This window comes from Vitis vinifera, chromosome 13 (genome assembly GCF_030704535.1).
Source record: "Vitis vinifera cultivar Pinot Noir 40024 chromosome 13, ASM3070453v1".
In the NCBI taxonomy this organism is placed as follows: Eukaryota; Viridiplantae; Streptophyta; class Magnoliopsida; order Vitales; family Vitaceae; genus Vitis; species Vitis vinifera.
The window spans coordinates 6,551,309-6,571,795 of NC_081817.1; the positions used below are offsets into that span (position 1 = coordinate 6,551,309).

The 20,487-nt window shown below is 38.0% G+C and overlaps 1 protein-coding gene across 6 annotated transcripts in view; it reads right to left on the reverse strand.

Moving 5' to 3' along the window:
* Positions 1–19,124, reverse strand: part of LOC100253015 (exocyst complex component SEC8) — a 75,490-nt gene extending 56,366 nt beyond the window's left edge. The window contains exons 1-5 of one of the 6 annotated variants that reach the window (XM_010660065.3): positions 18,838–19,124; positions 18,484–18,593; positions 18,227–18,324; positions 17,074–17,148; positions 11,986–12,198 (exon numbers count right to left, since the gene is read on the reverse strand). In XM_010660065.3, the coding sequence (XP_010658367.1) occupies positions 11,986–12,198; positions 17,074–17,115 (255 nt within the window). In that variant the 5' untranslated portion in view covers positions 17,116–17,148; positions 18,227–18,324; positions 18,484–18,593; positions 18,838–19,124. Of the gene's footprint in view, positions 1–11,985; positions 12,199–17,073; positions 17,149–18,226; positions 18,325–18,483; positions 18,599–18,837 lie in introns of those variants that run through there. The other 5 variants (XM_010660067.3, XM_010660068.3, XM_010660066.3 and 2 more) reach the window with 5 other exon arrangements.
* Between the last annotated feature and the right edge of the window lie 1,363 nt (positions 19,125–20,487).

The following is a 20,487-nucleotide window of genomic DNA, read 5'->3' on the forward strand; positions in this document are numbered from 1 at the left end:
TGCCTCTTCTTGGGATATTCCAGACTTCAGAAGGGTTATCGTTGTTATTCCCTTGAGACTCATCGATACTTTATCTCCGCTTGCTGAGGCACCTGCTGACTCACTTCCTATCCCTTCAGCTTCACCTGCTCCGGCTCTGCCTTCTCCTAATGACTTACCCATTGCTGTTTGAAAAGGTACTCGCTCTACTCGTAATCCTCATCCTATTTACAATATTTTGAGTTATCATCGATTATCTTCACCCTATTCTGTTTTTGTTTCTGCTATATCCTCTGTTTCTCTTCCAAAGAGCACCCATGAAGCTCTTTCCCATCTAGGCTGGCGACAGGCAATGGTGGATTAAATGGCTACTCTGCACTCTAATGGCACTTGGGATCTTGTTGTTTTACCCTCTGGTAAATCTATCGTTGGTTGTTGTTGGGTCTACGCAGTTAAGGTTGGTCCTGATGGTCAGGTTGATCGCCTTAAGGCCCGCTTAGTTGCTAAAGGCTATACTCAGGTTTATGGATCTGATTATGGTGAGACATTCTCCCCTGTTGCCAAGATTGCTTCTGTCCGTCTGCTTCTCTCCATGGCTGCTATGTGTTCTTGGCCTCTTTATCAGTTGGATATTAAAAATGTCTTCCTTCATGGTGATCTTGCCGAGGAAGTTTATATGGAGCAACCTCCTGGTTTTGTTGCTCAGGGGGAGTCTGGTTTAGTGTGCAGGTTACGCCGTTCTCTATATGGCTTGAAACGATCTCCTCGAGCATGGTTTGGCCGTTTTAGTTCTGTTGTTCAAGAGTTTGGCATGCTTCGCAGTACAGCAGACCATTCAGTTTTCTATCATCATAACTCCTTGGGGCAGTGTATTTATCTGGTTGTTTATGTGGACGACATCGTCATTACAGACAGTGATCAGGATGGTATTCAGAAACTAAAGCAACATCTTTTTACCCACTTTCAGACCAAAGACTTGGGGAAACTCAAGTATTTCTTGGGAATTGAGATAGCTCAATCCAGTTCTGGTGTGGTCCTTTCCCAAAGGAAGTATACTTTAGACATCCTGGAAGAAACTGGTATGTTAGACTGTAAACCGGTAGACACACCTATGGATCCGAATGTCAAACTTGTACCAGGACAGGAGGAGCCTTTAGGAGACCCCGGGAGATATCAACAGCTCGCAGGTAAATTGAACTATCTCACCATTACTCGTCCAAACATTTTTTTTCCTGTGAGTGTTGTTAGTCAATTCCTACAGTCACCATGTGATAGCCATTGGGATGCCGTAATCCGCATTCTTCGATATATCAAAAGTACACCAGGCCAAGGTGTGTTGTACGAGAACAGAGGTCATACTCAGGTTGTTGGTTACACAGATGCAGATTGGGCTGGCTCACCCACAGATAGACGTTCTACTTCAGGGTACTGTGTTTTTATTGGAGGTAATCTAATATCTTGGAAGAGTAAGAAACAAGATGTAATGGCCAGATCTAGCGCTGAAGCCGAGTATCGAGCTATGGCTTTGGCAACATGTGAACTCATATGGTTGAGACATCTTCTTCGAGAGTTGAGATTTGGAAAGGATGAACAGATGAAACTCATCTGTGATAACCAAGCCGCATTACATATTGCATCCAATCCAGTCTTTCATGAAAGGACCAAGCATATTGAAGTTGACTATCATTTCATTAGAGAGAAGATCGCATCAGGATGTGTTGCTACAAGTTTTGTTAATTCAAATGATCAACTAGCAGACATCTTCACTAAATCTCTCAGAGGTCCTAGGATTAAATATATTTGTAACAAGCTTGGTGCATATGACGTATATGCTCCAGCTTGAGGGGGAGTGTTGAATATAATGTATTTATAGTATATAATCTTTCCTTGTTAATATAGGTCACATGTATGGTAGTTAGGACTCCTAGCCTTGTATATATATATTTCTCAATTGTAAGTAAACAGATGAATGTGAATCAAGGTTTTTCTTCTTTCTCTCTCTCTCAACAGTTTCCTTCTTTATTTAAAGGTCTAGACATTGAACATTTTCATTGTGAAGTGTGTGAACTTGCTAAACACAAACGTGTGTCTTTTCCAGTTAGTAATAAAAGAAGTTCTATTCCTTTTTATCTCATACACAGTGACATTTGGGGTCCTTCTCCTATTCCTAACATTACTGGGGCTAAATGGTTTGTTTCATTCATTGATGATTGTACTCGAGTCACTTGGATTTTTTTGCTCAAACATAAATGTGATGTCAGTACTATCCTTCCAAATTTTTGTTCTATGATTAAGACTCAATTTGGAGTCAATGTCAAAAGATTTAGGTCGGATAATGCTAAGGATTATTTCAATCAAGTCCTAACTCCATACTTTCAGAGGGAAGGAATAATACATGTCATCTTGTGTTAACACTCCACAGCAAAACGGAGTGGCAGAAAGAAAAAACAGGCACCTTCTTAACTCAACCCAATCCTTCATGTTTCAGAAAAATGTGCCTAAATCCTTTTGGGGAGAAGCGGTTCTTACAACTGCTCATCTCATAAATAGATTGCCTTCTAGGATCTTGGGATTCAAGAGTCCAATGGACATACTTTCAACATTCTATCCAAACCTACACACTACAAATAATCTTGTTCCTAGGATATTTGGGTGTGTAGCATTTGTCCATGTTCATAATCAAAACAGGGGGAAGTTAGATCCACGGGCATTAAAATGTGTTTTTGTGGGTTATTCTTCAGCTCAGAAAGGGTATAAGTGTTACCATCCTCCATAAAAAAGATTCTATGTCTCGGTAGATGTTACTTTCCATGAACAAGAATCTTATTTCACCATTTCTTATCTTCAGGGAGAGAATTCGGTAATGGAAGATAAGGATAGGGGGGATTTTTTATTCCTTGATCTGCCATCACTTCCCTTGTCAAAACAATCTCGTCCCACTGATCCTTTGATTGAAACCTTACCTAAATTGCCCAATCAGCCTAAACTTGTGTTGCCCGATCAGCTTGAACCTGTGCCTGAAAATCAAAAATCTGCCCCTGAGAATGTGAGATTTGACAAAATGTTTTCAAGGAAGAAGATAGTTGTCCCTGAATCTGTGCAAGTCCAAGACTTCAACCCAAATTCTGAGAATGAGGTAACAATTTCTAATCCTTCATTGCAATCTGAATCTCATGTGAACAATGATGACCAAGACCTCCCTATTGCTGTTAGGAAAGGGATTAGAGAATGCACAAATCAACCTCTATACCCTCTTACACACTTCCTATCCTTTAAAAAAATTTCACCATCTCATAGAGTCTTCCTTGTCAGCCTAAACACTATTTCTATCCCTACCACCGTATCCGAGGCTTTGACCAATGAAAAATGGAAACAAGCTATGAATGTGAAGATGGGAGGCATTAGAAAAAAAACAAAACTTGGGAGTTGGTAAAATTGTCGGCAGGAAAGAAACTTGTGGGGTGTAAATGGATTTATACTAAGAAATACAGAGCAGATGGATCAATAGAAAGATACAAGGCTAGATTGGTTGCCAAGGGTTATACTCAAACCTATGGGATTGATTACCAAGAAACTTTTACTCCAGTCGCAAAGATGAACACTGTTAGAGTCTTGTTGTCATTAGCAGCTAATTACGATTGGGATTTGCAGCAATTTGATGTCAAGAATGCTTTTTTGCATGGAGAACTAGAGGAAGAAATTTATATGGAGGTACTGCCAGGTTATGACAATAATTTAGCTGCTCATATTGTATGTAAATTAAAAAAGGCCTTGTACAGGCTTAAGCAATCACCACGAGCATGGTTTGGAAGATTCGCAAGAGTGATGATAACCATGGGATATAGGCAAAGTCAAGAAGATCATACGTTGTTCATTAAACACTCATCTTTGGGGGGACTCACAGCTCTCTTGGTGTATGTCGATGGCATAATAGTGACAGGAAACGATGACAAGGAGAGACAGGTTCTAAATCAATGTTTGGCTAAGGAATTTGAGATCAAGGTGTTAGGGAGGTTGAAATATTTTCTTGGCATTAAACAACTGCTGATGGGCAGACTTTTACCTTCAGATTATGAGCAATACCTGTTCCAGATGTATTAGAATCGCATGCAAGGTCACAAGTCAGTTTTTGATTACACATCTGAATTTCTACAGCTCTTCACTTGTGATAATTTAGTTGAAAAAAAAATGTTTTTGAGAAGTGAGGTGGTTGAGAGGAAGACGGTAAAGGTCCTGATTGAGAGGAAGACCTTCTTGATTAGGCTAGAAGGAGATCAAGGAGGTGAATGGTGTTCGATGACAGAGATAAGTAGAGGCTCTGTTTTTGCATTAGGTTTTGAAAAGGAAGCAGTTGGGTGGTTGGTTGAATACTTGAAGAAAGCCATAGCATTGAAGAGTCATATGGGGTTCAACAAAAAATTCAGGGGAAAATGCAGGGCTCATCTGTTGGAAGTTGGCTTCAACAATCATGGAAGGTTCATAAGGATCTCGGAGTTTGCTACCAACAGAAAACCTTCCGTTCTGATCATTCCTGAGGGCGACAAGGGCAGAGGTTGGGAGAGTCTCAAAAATGCGTTAGATACAATGCTGGTGGTCCCCTATCCGTTTGCAGAAGAAAAAGGAAGGAATTTAAGAGGGGAAAGCTGGCCTCACTACAAAGTAGGCTCGATGCACAGATCATACGCGAAGACAGTTAGTGACGAAGGACCAAGAGGAGGTGGTCTAGTTCCAGTGGGGAGGTGGGCGCGTGCTGTGATATGTGAAAGCAAGTTCGACAGGGAGAATTGGGCTGAGGTTGGAAGATTGGTGGCGAGAAGCTTAGGGAAGAATGGAGTTGTAACGATTGTACCCTTTTCAGCTGGAAAAGGTGTATTTTTCGTTGAAACAACCAAGGAAGCCTTATTCCTCCATGATCTGAGGAAGTTAAGGGTTGGGGAAAGGAACATTATTCAGCTGCGAAGATGGTCGCCGAAGGAAAATGCGGAATTAGACCGGAAATTTAGAGAAGGATGGATCGAATTAAGGGGGTTGCCATTTCACCTATGGTCGGAGGTTCACCTGAAGAAGATTGTGGATCAATGGGGGTTTGTAAAAGAAATTGATTGGCGGACGCTGAAGTTATTCGATCTCAGCAGTGCGAGATTAAAGATTGTAATGAGGGATAGGGCAATCCTTCCAGCCATGTTAGAGGTGACGGATGGGGATTGGGCGTTCACAGTCGTCGTCGTGGTGGTCGGAGATGAAGAAAGACGGAGAGGTAGCGAGAAGGGTGAGTCGACTCGGGTGGCTGTCGCTTCTCACATGGAGACAGGTGGAGGAAGGCGAGGGGAGTGCGGAAGATCAACGGAGGAGGGAAGGTACCGTGTCGGGGAGGATAACAGACATAGGAAGGAGGGAAATAGGGGTAAGGGCTGCCAGCTCCCGTCTCAGTCTCGTTTGAAATCAACAGATGGGATGGACGGGATTGGAGAAGAAGGAGGAGTTCGGGCCGGAAAAGATGAGGCTATTGCTGATGTGGGCTGTCGGGCCCGAGAGAGGAAGGCCCAGTTGCTGGCAAAGACTGATCCAAGTGGAGCTGTAATGGGCTGCAAGATTAAAGGAATGATGGGCTTGGGCCTAAGCCCAGATGGGGTTACTTCAGTTGTTACAGCGTCGTCGTCACGCGAGGAAGAAGAAGACGCTTCTTCTGCAAACGAAAAGGTGAAATCAGCTCCTGGACTCCTCGAGTTTCAGTCGAGCAGGTTAGCGGAGAAGAAGGTGATGCACGGTTCAAGGAAGCGGTGGTCAACTTTCTTTCCCCCAAGCTCAGAGCACCGACAAGATATCCGGAGCAATAGCGAGCCCATTTCGCGCGGAAAAATCAAGGTGGACAGTGAAGAGGACCCAAAGACAGATGATTTAGGCGCCGAATCTCAGGCAAACAGAGGATTAAATGCAAGCCCTCTCTTTTCTCCGTGTTTATCAAGGCCTCGCAAGGAAAATTTAGGGGAAAGGGACTCGTCGCCGAGAAAGGAAGCAGATCTGAAAATTTTTTCATCTGACGAAGATATGGAAGGTTTTTTGGGCCGAGTGGGGTCTGATTCTCGTGGCTCAGCAGTCATTGTTAAGCCTTCTTCGCCAGAAACCAGAGGTAAAGGGCCTAGCTTGATAGGGAACTGTGTTCCGAGGGTTGCGGAAAATCTGGAGGTAACGTCTTCACTTTTTAATTCCATCCATCCATTTATACCCTCTTCTAATTCCCTCTTGAATCCTCCCGTACACATCCAGTGTCCCTCTACCCCCATGTCCCCCGAATCATCTTCTCAATCTCTGGCACCCATGGAAAACCGAGTAATCTCTAAATTTTTTTCCAAAAAAGGCAACGATGAAGGTCATTTTCCGGTTGATATTCCTAGTTTAGAAATGGAAACGGAGGTGATCCAGCCTGCTTGTCCTTACCAGATGTCTGAGAGTGTCAATTCTCTCTCAGATATTTTAAGATCACCTTGCAAGGAGTCCAGTAAGGCTACAGTTCACTTGGGAGGTATTGCGGGATCTCCTTCGGGCGAGTTCCAAATAGAAGGACTGTCCCCTAGGAAAATGGCAAAAGTACGCGAGGTTTTAAAAAATCTGGATATCAAGGTATATTCCAGGAGGAAGAGCAGATGCTCCACAGGATTGTGAGTCTATCTGGTTTTGGTTCGGAGATTAGGGTCACAATAGTTTCACATGAAGATAATCAGTTGGAATACTAGGGGATTGGGCTCAAAGAAAAAGAGAAGGGTGGTTAAGGATTTTCTGAGATCAGAAAAGCCGGATGTAGTGATGTTTCAGGAAACAAAAAAGGAAGCGTGTGATAGAAGATTTGTGGGTAGTGTTTGGACAGCCAGAAATAAGGATTGGGCAGCCCTTCCGGCATGTGGGGCTTCGGGTGGAATTTTGATCATATGGGATGCTAAAAAATTGAGCAGGGAGGAGGTAGTGTTAGGTTCTTTTTCGGTCTCAATCAAGTTTGCTTTGAACGGGTGCGAATCTCTGTGGCTATCGGCAGTTTATGGCCCAAACATCTCAGCTCTCAGGAAAGATTTTTGGGTGGAGCTTTCAGACATTGCTGGGTTGGCTTCTCCGCGTTGGTGTGTGGGAGGTGACTTTAATGTCATAAGGAGAAGTTCAGAAAAATTGGGCGGTTCTAGATTAACCCCAAGCATGAAGGAATTTGATGATTTCATAAGTGATTGCGAATTGATAGATTTACCTTTAAGGAGTGCATCATTTACTTGGTCAAACATGCAAGTGAATCCAGTTTGCAAGAGATTAGATCGTTTCCTGTACTCAAATGAGTGGGAACAAGCATTTCCTCAAAGTATTCAAGGAGTACTACCAAGATGGACATCGGATCATTGGCCGATTGTCTTGGAAACTAATCCGTTCAAGTGGGGTCCAACGCCGTTCAGGTTTGAAAATATGTGGTTGCAACATCCTAGTTTTAAGGAGAATTTTGGAAGATGGTGGAGGGAGTTTCAAGGAAATGGGTGGGAAGGGCACAAGTTCATGAGGAAATTACAGTTCGTTAAAGCCAAATTGAAAGTGTGGAATAAGGCTTCTTTTGGAGAGCTAAGTAAAAGGAAAGAAGATATATTATCTGATTTAGTTAACTTTGATTCTTTGGAGCAAGAAGGGGGCCTATCCCATGAACTTTTAGCCCAAAGAGCTTTAAAAAAAGGAGAGTTAGAGGAGTTGATTTTGAGGGAAGAAATACACTGGAGACAAAAAGCTAGGGTGAAATGGGTAAAAGAAGGGGATTGCAATTCAAGATTTTATCATAAGGTGGCCAATGGCAGGAGAAATAGGAAATTCATTAAGGAGTTGGAGAATGAAAATGGTCTAATGATGAATAATTCAGAGAGCATAAAAGAGGAGATTTTAAGGTATTTCGAAAAGCTCTACACGAGTCCTTCTGGAGAATCTTGGAGAGTGGAAGGCTTAGATTGGTCCCCTATATCTAGTGAGAGCGCGTTTAGGTTGGAATCCCCCTTTACTGAAGAAGAGATTTTTAAGGCTATATTTCAGATGGACAGGGATAAGGCTCCGGGGCCGGATGGCTTTACCATAGCAGTGTTTCAAGATTGTTGGGAAGTGATAAAGGAGGATCTAGTGAAAGTGTTTACAGAATTTCATAGGAGCGGAATTATTAATCAAAGCACCAATGCTTCCTTTATAGTTCTGTTACCTAAAAAAAGCATGTCAAGGAGAATCTCAGACTTTAGACCTATTAGCTTGATCACTAGTCTTTACAAGATAATAGCCAAAGTATTAGCAGGGCGTATAAGAGGGGTACTTCATGAGACCATCCACTCTACTCAAGGAGCCTTCGTACAAGGGAGACAAATTTTGGATGCAGTTCTCATAGCCAATGAGATAGTGGATGAGAAAAGAAGATCAGGGGAGGAAGGAGTTGTATTCAAAATTGACTTTGAAAAGGCCTATGATCATGTGAGTTGGGATTTTTTGGATCATGTGTTGGAGATGAAAGGGTTTGGTATTAGATGGAGGAAATGGATGAGAGGTTGCTTGTCCTCGGTTTCTTTTGCAGTCCTGGTGAACGGTAATGCGAAAGGGTGGGTTAAGGCATCTAGAGGTTTAAGACAAGGAGACCCTTTATCACCGTTCTTGTTCACTATAGTGGCAGATGTGTTGAGTAGGATGTTATTGAAAGTTGAGGAGAGAAACGTCTTGGAGGGTTTCAAGGTGGGTAGGAATAGAACAAGGGTTTCCCACTTACAATTTGCAGATGATACCATTTTCTTTTCCAGCTCTCGGGAGGAGGATATGATGACCCTTAAGAATGTCCTGCTAGTGTTTGGGCATATTTCCGGTTTGAAAGTTAATCTTGACAAAAGCAATATCTATGGTATTAATCTTGAGCAGAATCACCTTTCTAGGTTGGCCGAGATGCTTGACTGCAAGGCTGCTGGGTGGCCTATACTTTACCTGGGTCTTCCTCTGGGAAGGAATCCTAAGACGAGTGGCTTTTGGGATCCTGTGATTGAGAGGATATCAAGGAGATTAGATGGGTGGCAGAAGGCATATTTATCTTTTGGAGGCAGAATTACTCTCATTCAATCTTGTCTCACCCATATGCCTTGTTATTTTCTCTCCTTGTTTAAGATTCCCGCCTCTGTGGCAGCAAAAATTGAGAGAATGCAAAGAGATTTTTTATGGTCTGGCATAGGGGAAGGCAAAAGAGACCATTTGGTTAATTGGGACGTGGTATGTAAGCCGAAATCGAGAGGGGGATTGGGTTTTGGAAAGATATCTATAAGGAATGTCGCTCTTTTAGGGAAGTGGTTGTGGAGATATCCTAGAGAGGGTTCTGCTCTATGGCATCAGGTGATTTTAAGCATTTATGGAACTCACTCCAATGGTTGGGATGTCAACAACATAGTTAGATGGTCTCATTGTTGTCCTTGGAAGGCCATTGCACTAGTCTACCAAGAGTTTTCCAAGTTTACTCGGTTTGTGGTAGGTAATGGGGATAGAATTCGGTTCTGGGATGACTTGTGGTGGGGGGAACAACCTTTGGGTGTCCAATATCCAAGATTACTTAGAGTAGTCACGGATAAAAATGCTCCTATTTCATCAATTCTTGGTTATACCCGCCCTTTCTCTTGGAATTTCACTTTTCGCCGAAATCTTTCTGATTCTGAGATAGAAGATCTAGAGGGCCTCATGCAGTCTTTAGATCGTCTACACATTTCATCTTCGGTTCCAGATAAGAGATCTTGGTTCTTATCTCCTTCAGGTCTTTTCACAGTCAAATCTTTCTTTCTGGCCTTATCCCAATATTCTGAGCCGCCTACAATTTTCCCTACCAAGTTTGTCTGGAATGCTCAAGTCCCTTTTAAAGTCAAGTCCTTTGTCTGGTTGGTGGCTCACAAGAAGGTGAATACTAATGACTTGCTACAATTGAGAAGACCCTACAAAGCACTTAGCCCTGACATATGTAAGTTGTGCATGAAGCATGGAGAAACAGTAGATCACCTCTTTCTTCATTGCTCTTTGACGATAGGGTTGTGGCACAGATTATTTCAATCAGCAAAGATGGATTGGGTTTCCCCAAGGAGTATCTCTGACATGTTATCTAGTAATTTTAATGGTTTTGGATTTTCCAAGAGAGGGATTGTTTTATGGCAAAACGCGTGCATCGCTTTAATGTGGGTGGTGTGGCGGGAAAGAAATGCAAGGATTTTCGAGGACAAAGCAAGGAATTCTGAGTATCTTTGGGATTCTATTTGTTTTCTTACCTCTTTTTGGGCTTTTTGTTCTAAGGTTTTTAAGGGGATTCCTCTTAACATGCTACAACTTGATTGGTTAGCGGCGTGTAACTAGAGTGTCTTTTCTCTTTATGTACTTTCTTATTTTTGATTTCTTGTAGTCTTGTTTTTCTTTGCTGGGAGGATTCCTCATCCTTCTTTTGTACCGTCTTTTTTCAATATATTCAGTTGTCGTTTCCTATCAAAAAAAATATTTTCTTGGCATTGAGGTGGCTCACTCTAAGCAAGGCATTTTTATCTCCCAACAGAAGTATGTTACAAATCTTCTCAAAGAAACTGGCAAGACCGCATGCAAACCAACAAGTACTCCGATAGATCCGAATCTTAGACTCGAAGAGGCAGAAAAGGATGCTACATTAGATAAAGAAATGTATCAACGCTTGGTGGGAAGGCTCATTTATCTATCTCATACACGACCAGATATAGCATATGCAGTGAGTGTGATTAGTTAATTCATGCATAGTCCAAAGGAAGCTCATCTGCAGGTAGCTTATCGAGTGTTACAATATCTCAAAGGGACACCAGGTAAAAGTATTCTGTTCAAAAGGAATGGAGGGTTAGTACTTGAGGCATACACAAATGCTGACTATGCTGGCTCAATTATTGACAAAAGGTCAACCTCTGGATATTGCACCTTTCTTGGTGGAAATCTCGTGACATGGAGGAGTAAGAAACAAAATGTGGTAGCGCGGTCTAGTGCAGAGGCAAAATTCCAAGCAATGGCTCCGGGTGTGTGTGAACTACTATGGTTGAAGATCGTTTTAAAAGACTTAAAGATTAAATGGGATGGCCCAATGAGACTCTATTGTGATAATAAATCTGCAATCAGCATAGCTCACAACCCGATACAGCATGATCGAACAAAGCACATTGAAATTGACAGACACTTCATCAAAGAGAAGTTGGATAGTGGATTGATATGTACACCTTATGTGTCTACACATGGTCAACTTGCCGATATACTTACCAAAGGGCTAAGTAGTTCAGTGTTTCAAAGTTTTGTATCCAAGCTAGGAATGTTGAATACCTATTCACCAGCTTGAGGGGGAGTGTGGGAAAACGTGAATTATGGTTGTAAATTAATGGCTTGTATTTTGCTGTGTATAGTAATTATGCTAGTTTAGGAGAGTTTGTTTGTAACAGCCAGAATTCCTAGAATTAGGTTAATTTAGTTAGTTTCCTATTTTGTTAGAGTATCCCATAAATCATGGGATTTGATATAGCCTAGTAATTAGTTTCCTATTTTATAGCTAGGATTTTTCTGTATAAAGCGAACACCAAATGTAGTTTCTGGTATGAATGAAAATGAAATTATTCCACAATTCTGCTCTTTATTCCACAATTCTGCTCTCTCAATTTATGTCAGAGTTTGTGGACTGGATAGGCTCTTTGTAGGATGCAGCTGATGGTTTTTGTATTCCCATGCTTCTTTTGGGTTTTTTGGTTGCTTTGTATGCATCGTGTATACTTCTTTTTATTCTAATACACTTACACCTATCAAAAAAACAACCTTCCTTGACATTAAGTTTTAATATGCAATAAATAGAAAATCGATGTGCTCAAAAGATGAGGAAATAATAATAATAAGAACAACAACAACAACAACAAGAATAATAAGAAGACCAAGACCAAGAACAAGTACAAGAAGACCGAGAACAAGAACAATAATAATTAAAGAAGACGAAGAAGAAACCTGAGAATAATTTTGGATTGCTTTGTTGAATCCACTATGATATGCATGCACTACTTCATCCACAACTTCCTCAATAATGTCACTTTGCTCCTTCAAAAACTGGGCTTCACCTTCACGATCTTTGGATGTCAAAATATGGACAACATGAGGTAGTGAATCAAAACGTGCAGCAGCCCAACTCTCATCTATTCTTGAAAGGTCTTCCCTTAGATACTGTATTAACCATAAAAGGACAAGAGAAAGATGAGAAAAACAGAGGAGAAAACTGAAAATGTCCAACCTAGCTCACGAAGCAGTAAATAACAACTACAGTTTGAAGTGTAATATCATCATTTGGCAAGCAAGTGTACTGCTGCACACTTTATGATTAGGACTTGGCTTTTACTTTTCCAATGAGAAACAAAGAAAGAAAATGCAGAATGAAGAATAGAGAATCCTCCCAAATAGAAAAGGCAACAAAGAGAAACTGAAAAAGAACACATAAATGATAGCATCAAAAATAGGCCTCTCCCCAATACCAGGCCCCCCACACCAAGGTCACTAGCAGTGGTCACAAGGGAGGAGATGACCCCTATGAACCCACAAATGGATCAAAGCAATAGTTCCAACATTTAATTCCAACAAAATACTAATACATACTCTTTGAATTTCGAACCATACATTAAAAAGATCCACCATGAAAAAACACCTTCCTCAAATATTAAATTTTTTACATTATCATCATTATCACTATTACTTTTGAATTATTATTTTTTAAGAAATCAGATCATTACATTATTAACACTATTACTTTCCAAGTATTATTTTTTACATTTTTTACATTATCACCATCATCACTATTCCTTTCTAATTATTATTTGTGAAGAAACCACATTATTATTATTTTTTTTTTTGATACGTAAAGAGTATATATATTAAAAAGAGGCGCCAAAATAACAACCCATGATATACAAGATAAATACACCCACCCCCACACAAGTCAAACAAAAAAAAACTGCCAAAATGAAGGTACAAAAAACATCCCCACCCTCAATGAGAGCCAACCAATCAATGAAACCAATTAGTGTCGAAGGACCATCCTTTATAAACATCTTAGTCTCCAACCAAAGAAAGCAAACAAAAGATCCTTTTAGTCTTTGGATGGAAAGCACGTTGTCTTCAAAGACGATTCTATTCCTTGTCTTCCAAACCATCTAAAAAATGCGCAAGGGACCTGCTCTCTAAACTTTCTTACACTTTTTACCCCCAAAGAACCCATTCCAACCCAAAAGTGTTGCCCTAACTAAAGAAGGAAAGCACCCAAGATAGCCCAAAAAGAGTAAAGAACATCTCTCATAAAGCCCTTATCTTTACACAATGGAGAAGTATGTGATCTATGGATTCTAAAGAAGGAAAGCACCCAAGATAGCCCAAAAAGAGTAAAGAACATCTCTCATAAAGCCCTTATCTTTACACAATGGAGAAGTATGTGATCTATGGATTCTTCATCCATTTGGAAAAGATAACAACTATTCACTAAAGACCATCCTTTTTTCTAAATTTGGTCCAAGGTTAAAGCTTTTCCCCATGTTGCCTCCCAAGCAAAGAAGCTCACTTTTGGTTGCACCCACAAATTCCAAATGATTTTCATTGGAAAATAAACTAAAGAGCCCAACTCTAAGGCTTTGTAGAGAGACTTAAGAGAGAACTTGCCACTCTTTGTCTCCGTCCAAAGCACCTTATCTTCCTCATCCCTATGCAGTCTCTTCCCATGCAGACATAACAAGAGGCTCTCCACTTCATCCAACTTCCAATCATTAAAAGGTCTAGAGAAGAGAGGACTCCAACTCCCCCCACCCTTTGAGAAATTTCAGACATCCTTCACTCAAGCCTCCTTAGAGACGGCTAAAGCAAATAAACAAAATTAAAAAAAATCACATAAAGGTGTAGCCCCACACCACTTATCCTTCCAAAATTTCACCCTCCGCCTATAACCCACCATAAAGGAAAGCCTACTGCTGACAAGGTGTTAATTCTTCCTAATCACTTTCCACAACCCTACACCATACCCCTCCCTTACTTCCCGAGAACACCATCCCCCTCGTTCCTTCCCATACTTTCCCTTGATCACTTGATTCCAAAAGGCCTCTTTCTCATTCGCAAAGCGCCAACTCCATTTGTAAAGAAGAGCCTTGTTGAGAGTAGAAAGACACTTGACCCACAATCTCCCTTTTCTTTTATCCAAGCAAACAGTCACTCACCTTACTAGATGAGGTTTTCACACTACAACCCCACCTCCCCACAGAAAATCCATCTGAATCTGCTCTAACCTCAATCTAACCATCCTTGGCATTGAGTATAGACATGAAATAAATGCGCAAGCTAGACAACATGCTTCGTATCAAAGTGATTCTCCCTCTTTTAGAAATGTATTATCTCTTCCACAAAGCCAATCTCTTGCGAAACATCTCTTCTACTCCATCCCAAGCTGCCATGAACTTGAAAGGAGCACCCAACAGCACCCCCAAGTAAGTGGAGATGAGGTCTCTAACCTTACAACAAAACTCTAAAGCCAAATCCTCCACATTATCCACACTATTATCCTCCACATTATTATATTATTACATTACACCTATTGCTACTTTCCAAAAAATCACATTTTCATTTTATTATGAACATGAATAATACCTCCAAACATATCCAATTTTTTTAATAGGAAAAGATAAAATATATTAAAAGCACCTAACAATAGGGGGCACAAAAGTATACTTGGTGTATACAAAGCCACCAAAAGGCCAATCAAAGTTGAGGGATAAACAAAAAACAACTCCCCCACATTGCTTAGAGCTTAGCTAATCAATGAAGTCCAACAAAAACAAAAAGCTATCACCTATGTACACTCTAACCCACCCCAAAACAATATATATTAAGGATTACTTGATAACTTGGTCCCCTCTTTCAATATTTTCAAAAGCTCTCCTATTTCTATTTTTCCATATGGTCCAAATTAAACACAAAGGAGTAACTTTTTGAGCTTTCTTCCTCTTCTTCCAAACAAATGATCCATGTTAACCCAAAAAGGCCTCTCTTGTAGTGAAGTGCATCACCCATTTGATCCCAAATAGAGCAAAAACGCATTGCCACAACATAATTACATTCAAGTAATGAAGGAGGATATGATCAACTGTTTCTTCTTCTATTGTGCACAAATAGCATCTACTTGAGATTTGTCATCCTCTCTTGTGAAGTTGGCCGAATGGTTTTTTTTTTTTTTTAAATAGATAAAGAAGCAAATTTGTATTAAAAAAAAGGCATCAAAAGAGCAACCCAAGGTATACAAGATCAAAACACCCACCGCTAAAAAGCTCAAACAATTAGGATGAGCTAGAACCTTAATAAGAGCTCAACCAATCAAAAAAACTAACGGTAGTAAGAGAACAATCATCTATGAACAACTTAGTCTCTAACCAAAAAAAGCAAATAAAAGCGCTTTTTAGCCTTTGAATTACGTCATCATCAAAAGCATTTTATTCCTTGTCTTCCAAACCATCCAAAAGATGCATATGGGGTCTGCACTCCAAATATTAATATCCTCCCCCATGTAACTTCCCATATGAAAAGGCCCACCCTCACTAAGACCCAAGAATTCCAAACCATGCTTATAGGGAACGCTTGTGATCTTTCAATAGATAAGAAGGCATAAAGAAATTTAAGTGAGAAATTGTCACATCTTGAATTTAGCTAAACCATGTTATCCTCTATATCTCTCCATTTCGTCTATTTCCTAGTCACCAAGACCCAAAATATCCAATTTACTACTACTACTTTCCCAAACATCACATTTTCATACTATCATGAACAAAAATAATCCTCCAATTTGTCGATATCTATAAATTTTTTGTTAGGTTTTAAATTATCAAAATGTATACCATATAGAGAGAGAATTACAAATTTAGCATTGATATTAGCACAACTATTGACACATTGACAAGACAGATATATCATTTTTTTTTTACCCGAAAATGAATTAAGGATACAACGAAGAATAGTTTACCTAAGGAGTATACATCATAACAATAATATTGAAGTACAAGAAAAACAACAAAGAGCATACACCATAGCAATACCATGATACAAAGAATCCTTGAGTTGGTACAACTTGTTGGTGTAAAATCCTAAACAAAAGCCAGTAATGTTGAGGCATCTCTCTTAACCAACTGATTTGTGATCCAATTGGCTAATCCAACTATTCAATTGAAATAGCAAACCAAATCCCTGAACTGATCAATAATTTTGTGAACCCATCTATCCAATGTATGAGACCCTCACTTCAATTGAAATCCCTAAGAACAATGATCGAATCATTTTCCACTAAGATAATGCCAATACCTAATGATCTCACCTCATTTATACCTTCCAACAAAGCCAAAATCTCAACCACCCCCCTCCTCCCCTTGGGCTCCTTTCCCTTCCTAGGTTGGAGAACCATTCGACCACAAAGATTTTTTCTAAGTTACTCCATAGGCAAACATTTAAAATAATCTTAAGGAAACCATCTCCACTGCCCCAAGCTCATTTTCCCTCCAAATAGAACAATAGGCATCATGCCAATCTTGAATGTCAAACTCAAAGGTGAACCCAAAAAGCCCTTAGAAATCAACACTAGAGAGAAGTGAAGTATAGGATAGTTTCCAGAAAGACTCTAGCGACTTCTACCCACTTACTCTTAAATGAAGCACACCATATATTAGCATTAATTTTATGTTTTTTTTTTTTTGTATCTTAATAATTACACATGTTAATTTAGTATGCTTATATGGCAGTTTCTTGTCAATCTGACTTCCACATATCCACAAGTTTGACAATTATAGATACCCAGCAGATGGCACCTGTGTCGTGCCATTCACTAAGGTAACACTGCCAACCATATCCATTTGATATTACTATATAGTTTCAATATACCAACTTTTAACAATCCAAAGAGAAGATGGTACCATATAAAATATGGACACCTTAGCTTCTAACATCTTAATAAAAAAATGAGAAAGAACTTAAAAGTATGAGCAACTCAAAGATATCGCTGACATTTTAATGAAATAATATACTCACAGATTTCTCAGGAGAAATAGGCAATCCATCAAAAGTTCCCATCTCAAGCCAATCGCCTCACCAGATGTTACAACACTAGAAGAGTGGTAAAAAAAAACAATGTAAGACAAGTCAGACCAAAAGGAAAGAGTATAACTTCCTCAGATGTAATCAAAATGGATTGCAGAAGTTTTTGTATCGCCAAGCAAAGATTCACATAAAGCCAATTTTTACCAAGTCAAACTGTTGAAAAGCTCTATTTGGTTGCCAAAAAAAATGAAGATAAGAAAAAATAAATAAAATTGAATTTCTATTTTAATAGATAGTCTCAATGGAAATTAAAAATAAATAACTAAGGCTTCGCTTGGATACACTTCCTGTTTTTTAAAAACAAAAATAGAAACTACTTGACAAAAAGTAAAAAAAAAAATTATATAAAAAGTATAAACTTACCTTATGTCCTTAAAAATTACTTGAAAAAAATTTTAAAATTTGAAGTAGTAAAATTTTTTAACTTGATTTTTAAAAACCATTACATTTTCGATATAAGTCTCGAGTTCTTTCATTTTTTATAGAAGCTACAACTATTTTCTGTTTTTAAAGACAGAAAACAGGAAATATATCCAAAAGGACACTAAAAATCACTTGGAAACTCAAGTTAATGATGGTGCAAGGCTCAGTTGTGCTCATTTGTTCATTTTCTTGGAAACCCCAACAACAGAACCATATATAACTTCAATTTCATCTTTCCTTCACAACCAGACAAGTTGAGCTCAAAATGCATTCTTCACAAATGCAAACAAAATTCAAGTTCAGAAAAAATGTAACAACAAAAAAATTGTCAGTCAATTTGTAAAAATCAAACCAAAACATCTTTTGAATGACAGTCAATTGGGTCACAAAAAAAAAATAGGGAAGGAAAAAATGCAGAACATGAATCCTAAACTTCAAATGAATTATATAACTCAAGAGAAACCAATATATATATATATATTGACTTGGTCAGTCCTTTTTTTTTTGGAAAGGCAACGTGGTCAGTCGAAATTTCCTTTCATCATTTCTCAGTTCCATCGCTCAAAAATCAAAATAGTAAAAAGATAATAAAATTGAAAATAAAATTGTTGGAAAAAATAAAACGTCAAACTTTCTTCTGACTTTTTTTTTGTTCATCCACCTTTTACTTTTCCGGATTCTCAGCATCCAAACAGAGCAAAACGAACCTCTAGATCCAATTCCGACGACAATGAATCGCGAATGCAAATAATGTGAAACCTAGAGGAAAGTGATCAAAAACAATCAGATCCTATACGATAAAGAATTATTTACAATCCTCTAGTTTTGTACAAATAAAGGGACAATCAGTGGATACATCAAAACAACATGGAAAAAAACAAATAGCATAGCTCTGGATTGAATCGGATTTGAATGTACCTATGAATTAGTGTTGTGATAGGAATAGTGCATTTTTTGGAAAGTGTTTTGAGCTCTAAGCTCCTGTTGTCAGATCTCCTTGACAGGTAGAGAGAGAGAGAGCTATATATCTGGACTAAGCAAATTCGAAATTAGGAGAAAACCAAATTTGTACGGGTTGAATCATCACAGTCTTCCAACTCAAAACAGCACAAAAATCCACAACGCCCCCACAAACAACACCGAAACCCTACTAAACCAAATCCGATCCCGAAAAACAAAACAAAAAACAAAAAAACTCTCACACACGCACAAAAAATCTCAAAACTCGTTCGAAAACGGAAACACGCACAAATCAGAGATAAGAAATGGCACCTCCTGCTCCAACAAAGGGTTGCACTGCATCAGCTGCGATATCCGCTCGTCGAGGTTGCCATGATTGTTCCACAGATCTCCTCCGAAACTCTAGGTTCCACCTCCGGTGTCACCACCGTCGTCGTTCTAGAGAGAGAAAGTAGACAGAGATCAGGGGGCCGTGGTTGTGAAACCAAAGTGAGAAAGGCCTCTCTCGCGGTCTCCTCGCCCACCACTCCTATCGTTTAATTAAAAAAATTAATAAATTCAGACTATTTGGGAATGAAAACATATTTGATAATTCAAACTATATCCATATATATATATAATTGTCTTGAATTAATACTACTTAATCTTTCATTAATTTCAATAAGTAATATATAAAAACAAGGGTAATTAAAAATGGTATGCATAAAGATTATTTTCTAAATTAGAAAAAATAAAAAATAGGTGGAAAGCATTTTGAAATTTTAAATATATTTTTATTTTAAAAATTATTATAAAATATTAAGATTTAAAATAATTTTTAAAATAAGTTTTTTTATATATTTGAAATAAAAATATGTTTAGAAAATTTTTAACCCTATTTTATTTGTTTTTTTTTATATTGTTTCTAGTTCTATTTTATTTTTCTTTAAATATCTTTATTTATTCACTCGTCTTCTCCTTGTTCTTTTATTTTATAATACGTTATCAACGTGATGCTTTGAGTATGTAGAAAAATAGAAGAGTACTCGAGGTAGAAAATAAAAATAAAAAAATGTTTGAGGTACAAAAGAAAATAGAAGAATTCCTCTACAAAAAATTTTATAGGTATAGTCTTATTCTCTCCAAATAAAATATGAATAGTATATGTTGTATTGTTATAATTTTTATTTACTTTATCTCGCAGTCAAAAGTTATGTAAATCATATTTCACATAATTACAAATTTTAATTATTTAATAACTAGAAGCTATATAGAAAAAAATTTCATAACCAAAAGTTATGAAAAATATGTACAAAGTAATAACAAGATGTTATGGAGTAAATTATAAAATTACAAATACATAGCAAAAAATTACGCATAAGATCCCTAATTACTTTTTAATTATATTATATAATTAGAGTTTATACAAAACAACATTGTAAAGCTAGAAGTCATATAATAAATAGTTCATAACCTAAAGTTATGTGCAAATTCAAAATTACAAATACATAACCAGAAGTTATGTATATAATTTATAATTATTTGTTTATAATTATACAATATAACGGGAAGTTATACAAAATAATATTATATAGCCAAAAGTTATAAAATGAATAGTTCATAATATAAAGTTGTGTACAAATCTACATAATGAATAGTTCATAACCTAAAGTTATGAACAAATTTACATAAAAAATAGTTCATAACTTAAAATTATGTACAAATTTAAATATTTTCTTATTCTGACAAAATAAATATAGCCTGAAGCTATGAAATATATTAACTTATATTTTCTTTTAATTGTATTAAGTGATTGAAAGTTATACATGGATAGTTCATAGTATGGAGTTATACGTAAATTTACATAAAAAATAGTTCATAGTTTGAAGTTGTGTACAAATTTACATATTTTATTATTTTAACAAAATAATCATAACCCGAAATTATTTCGTATTCACGCATTTTTCATAACCATAAATTATT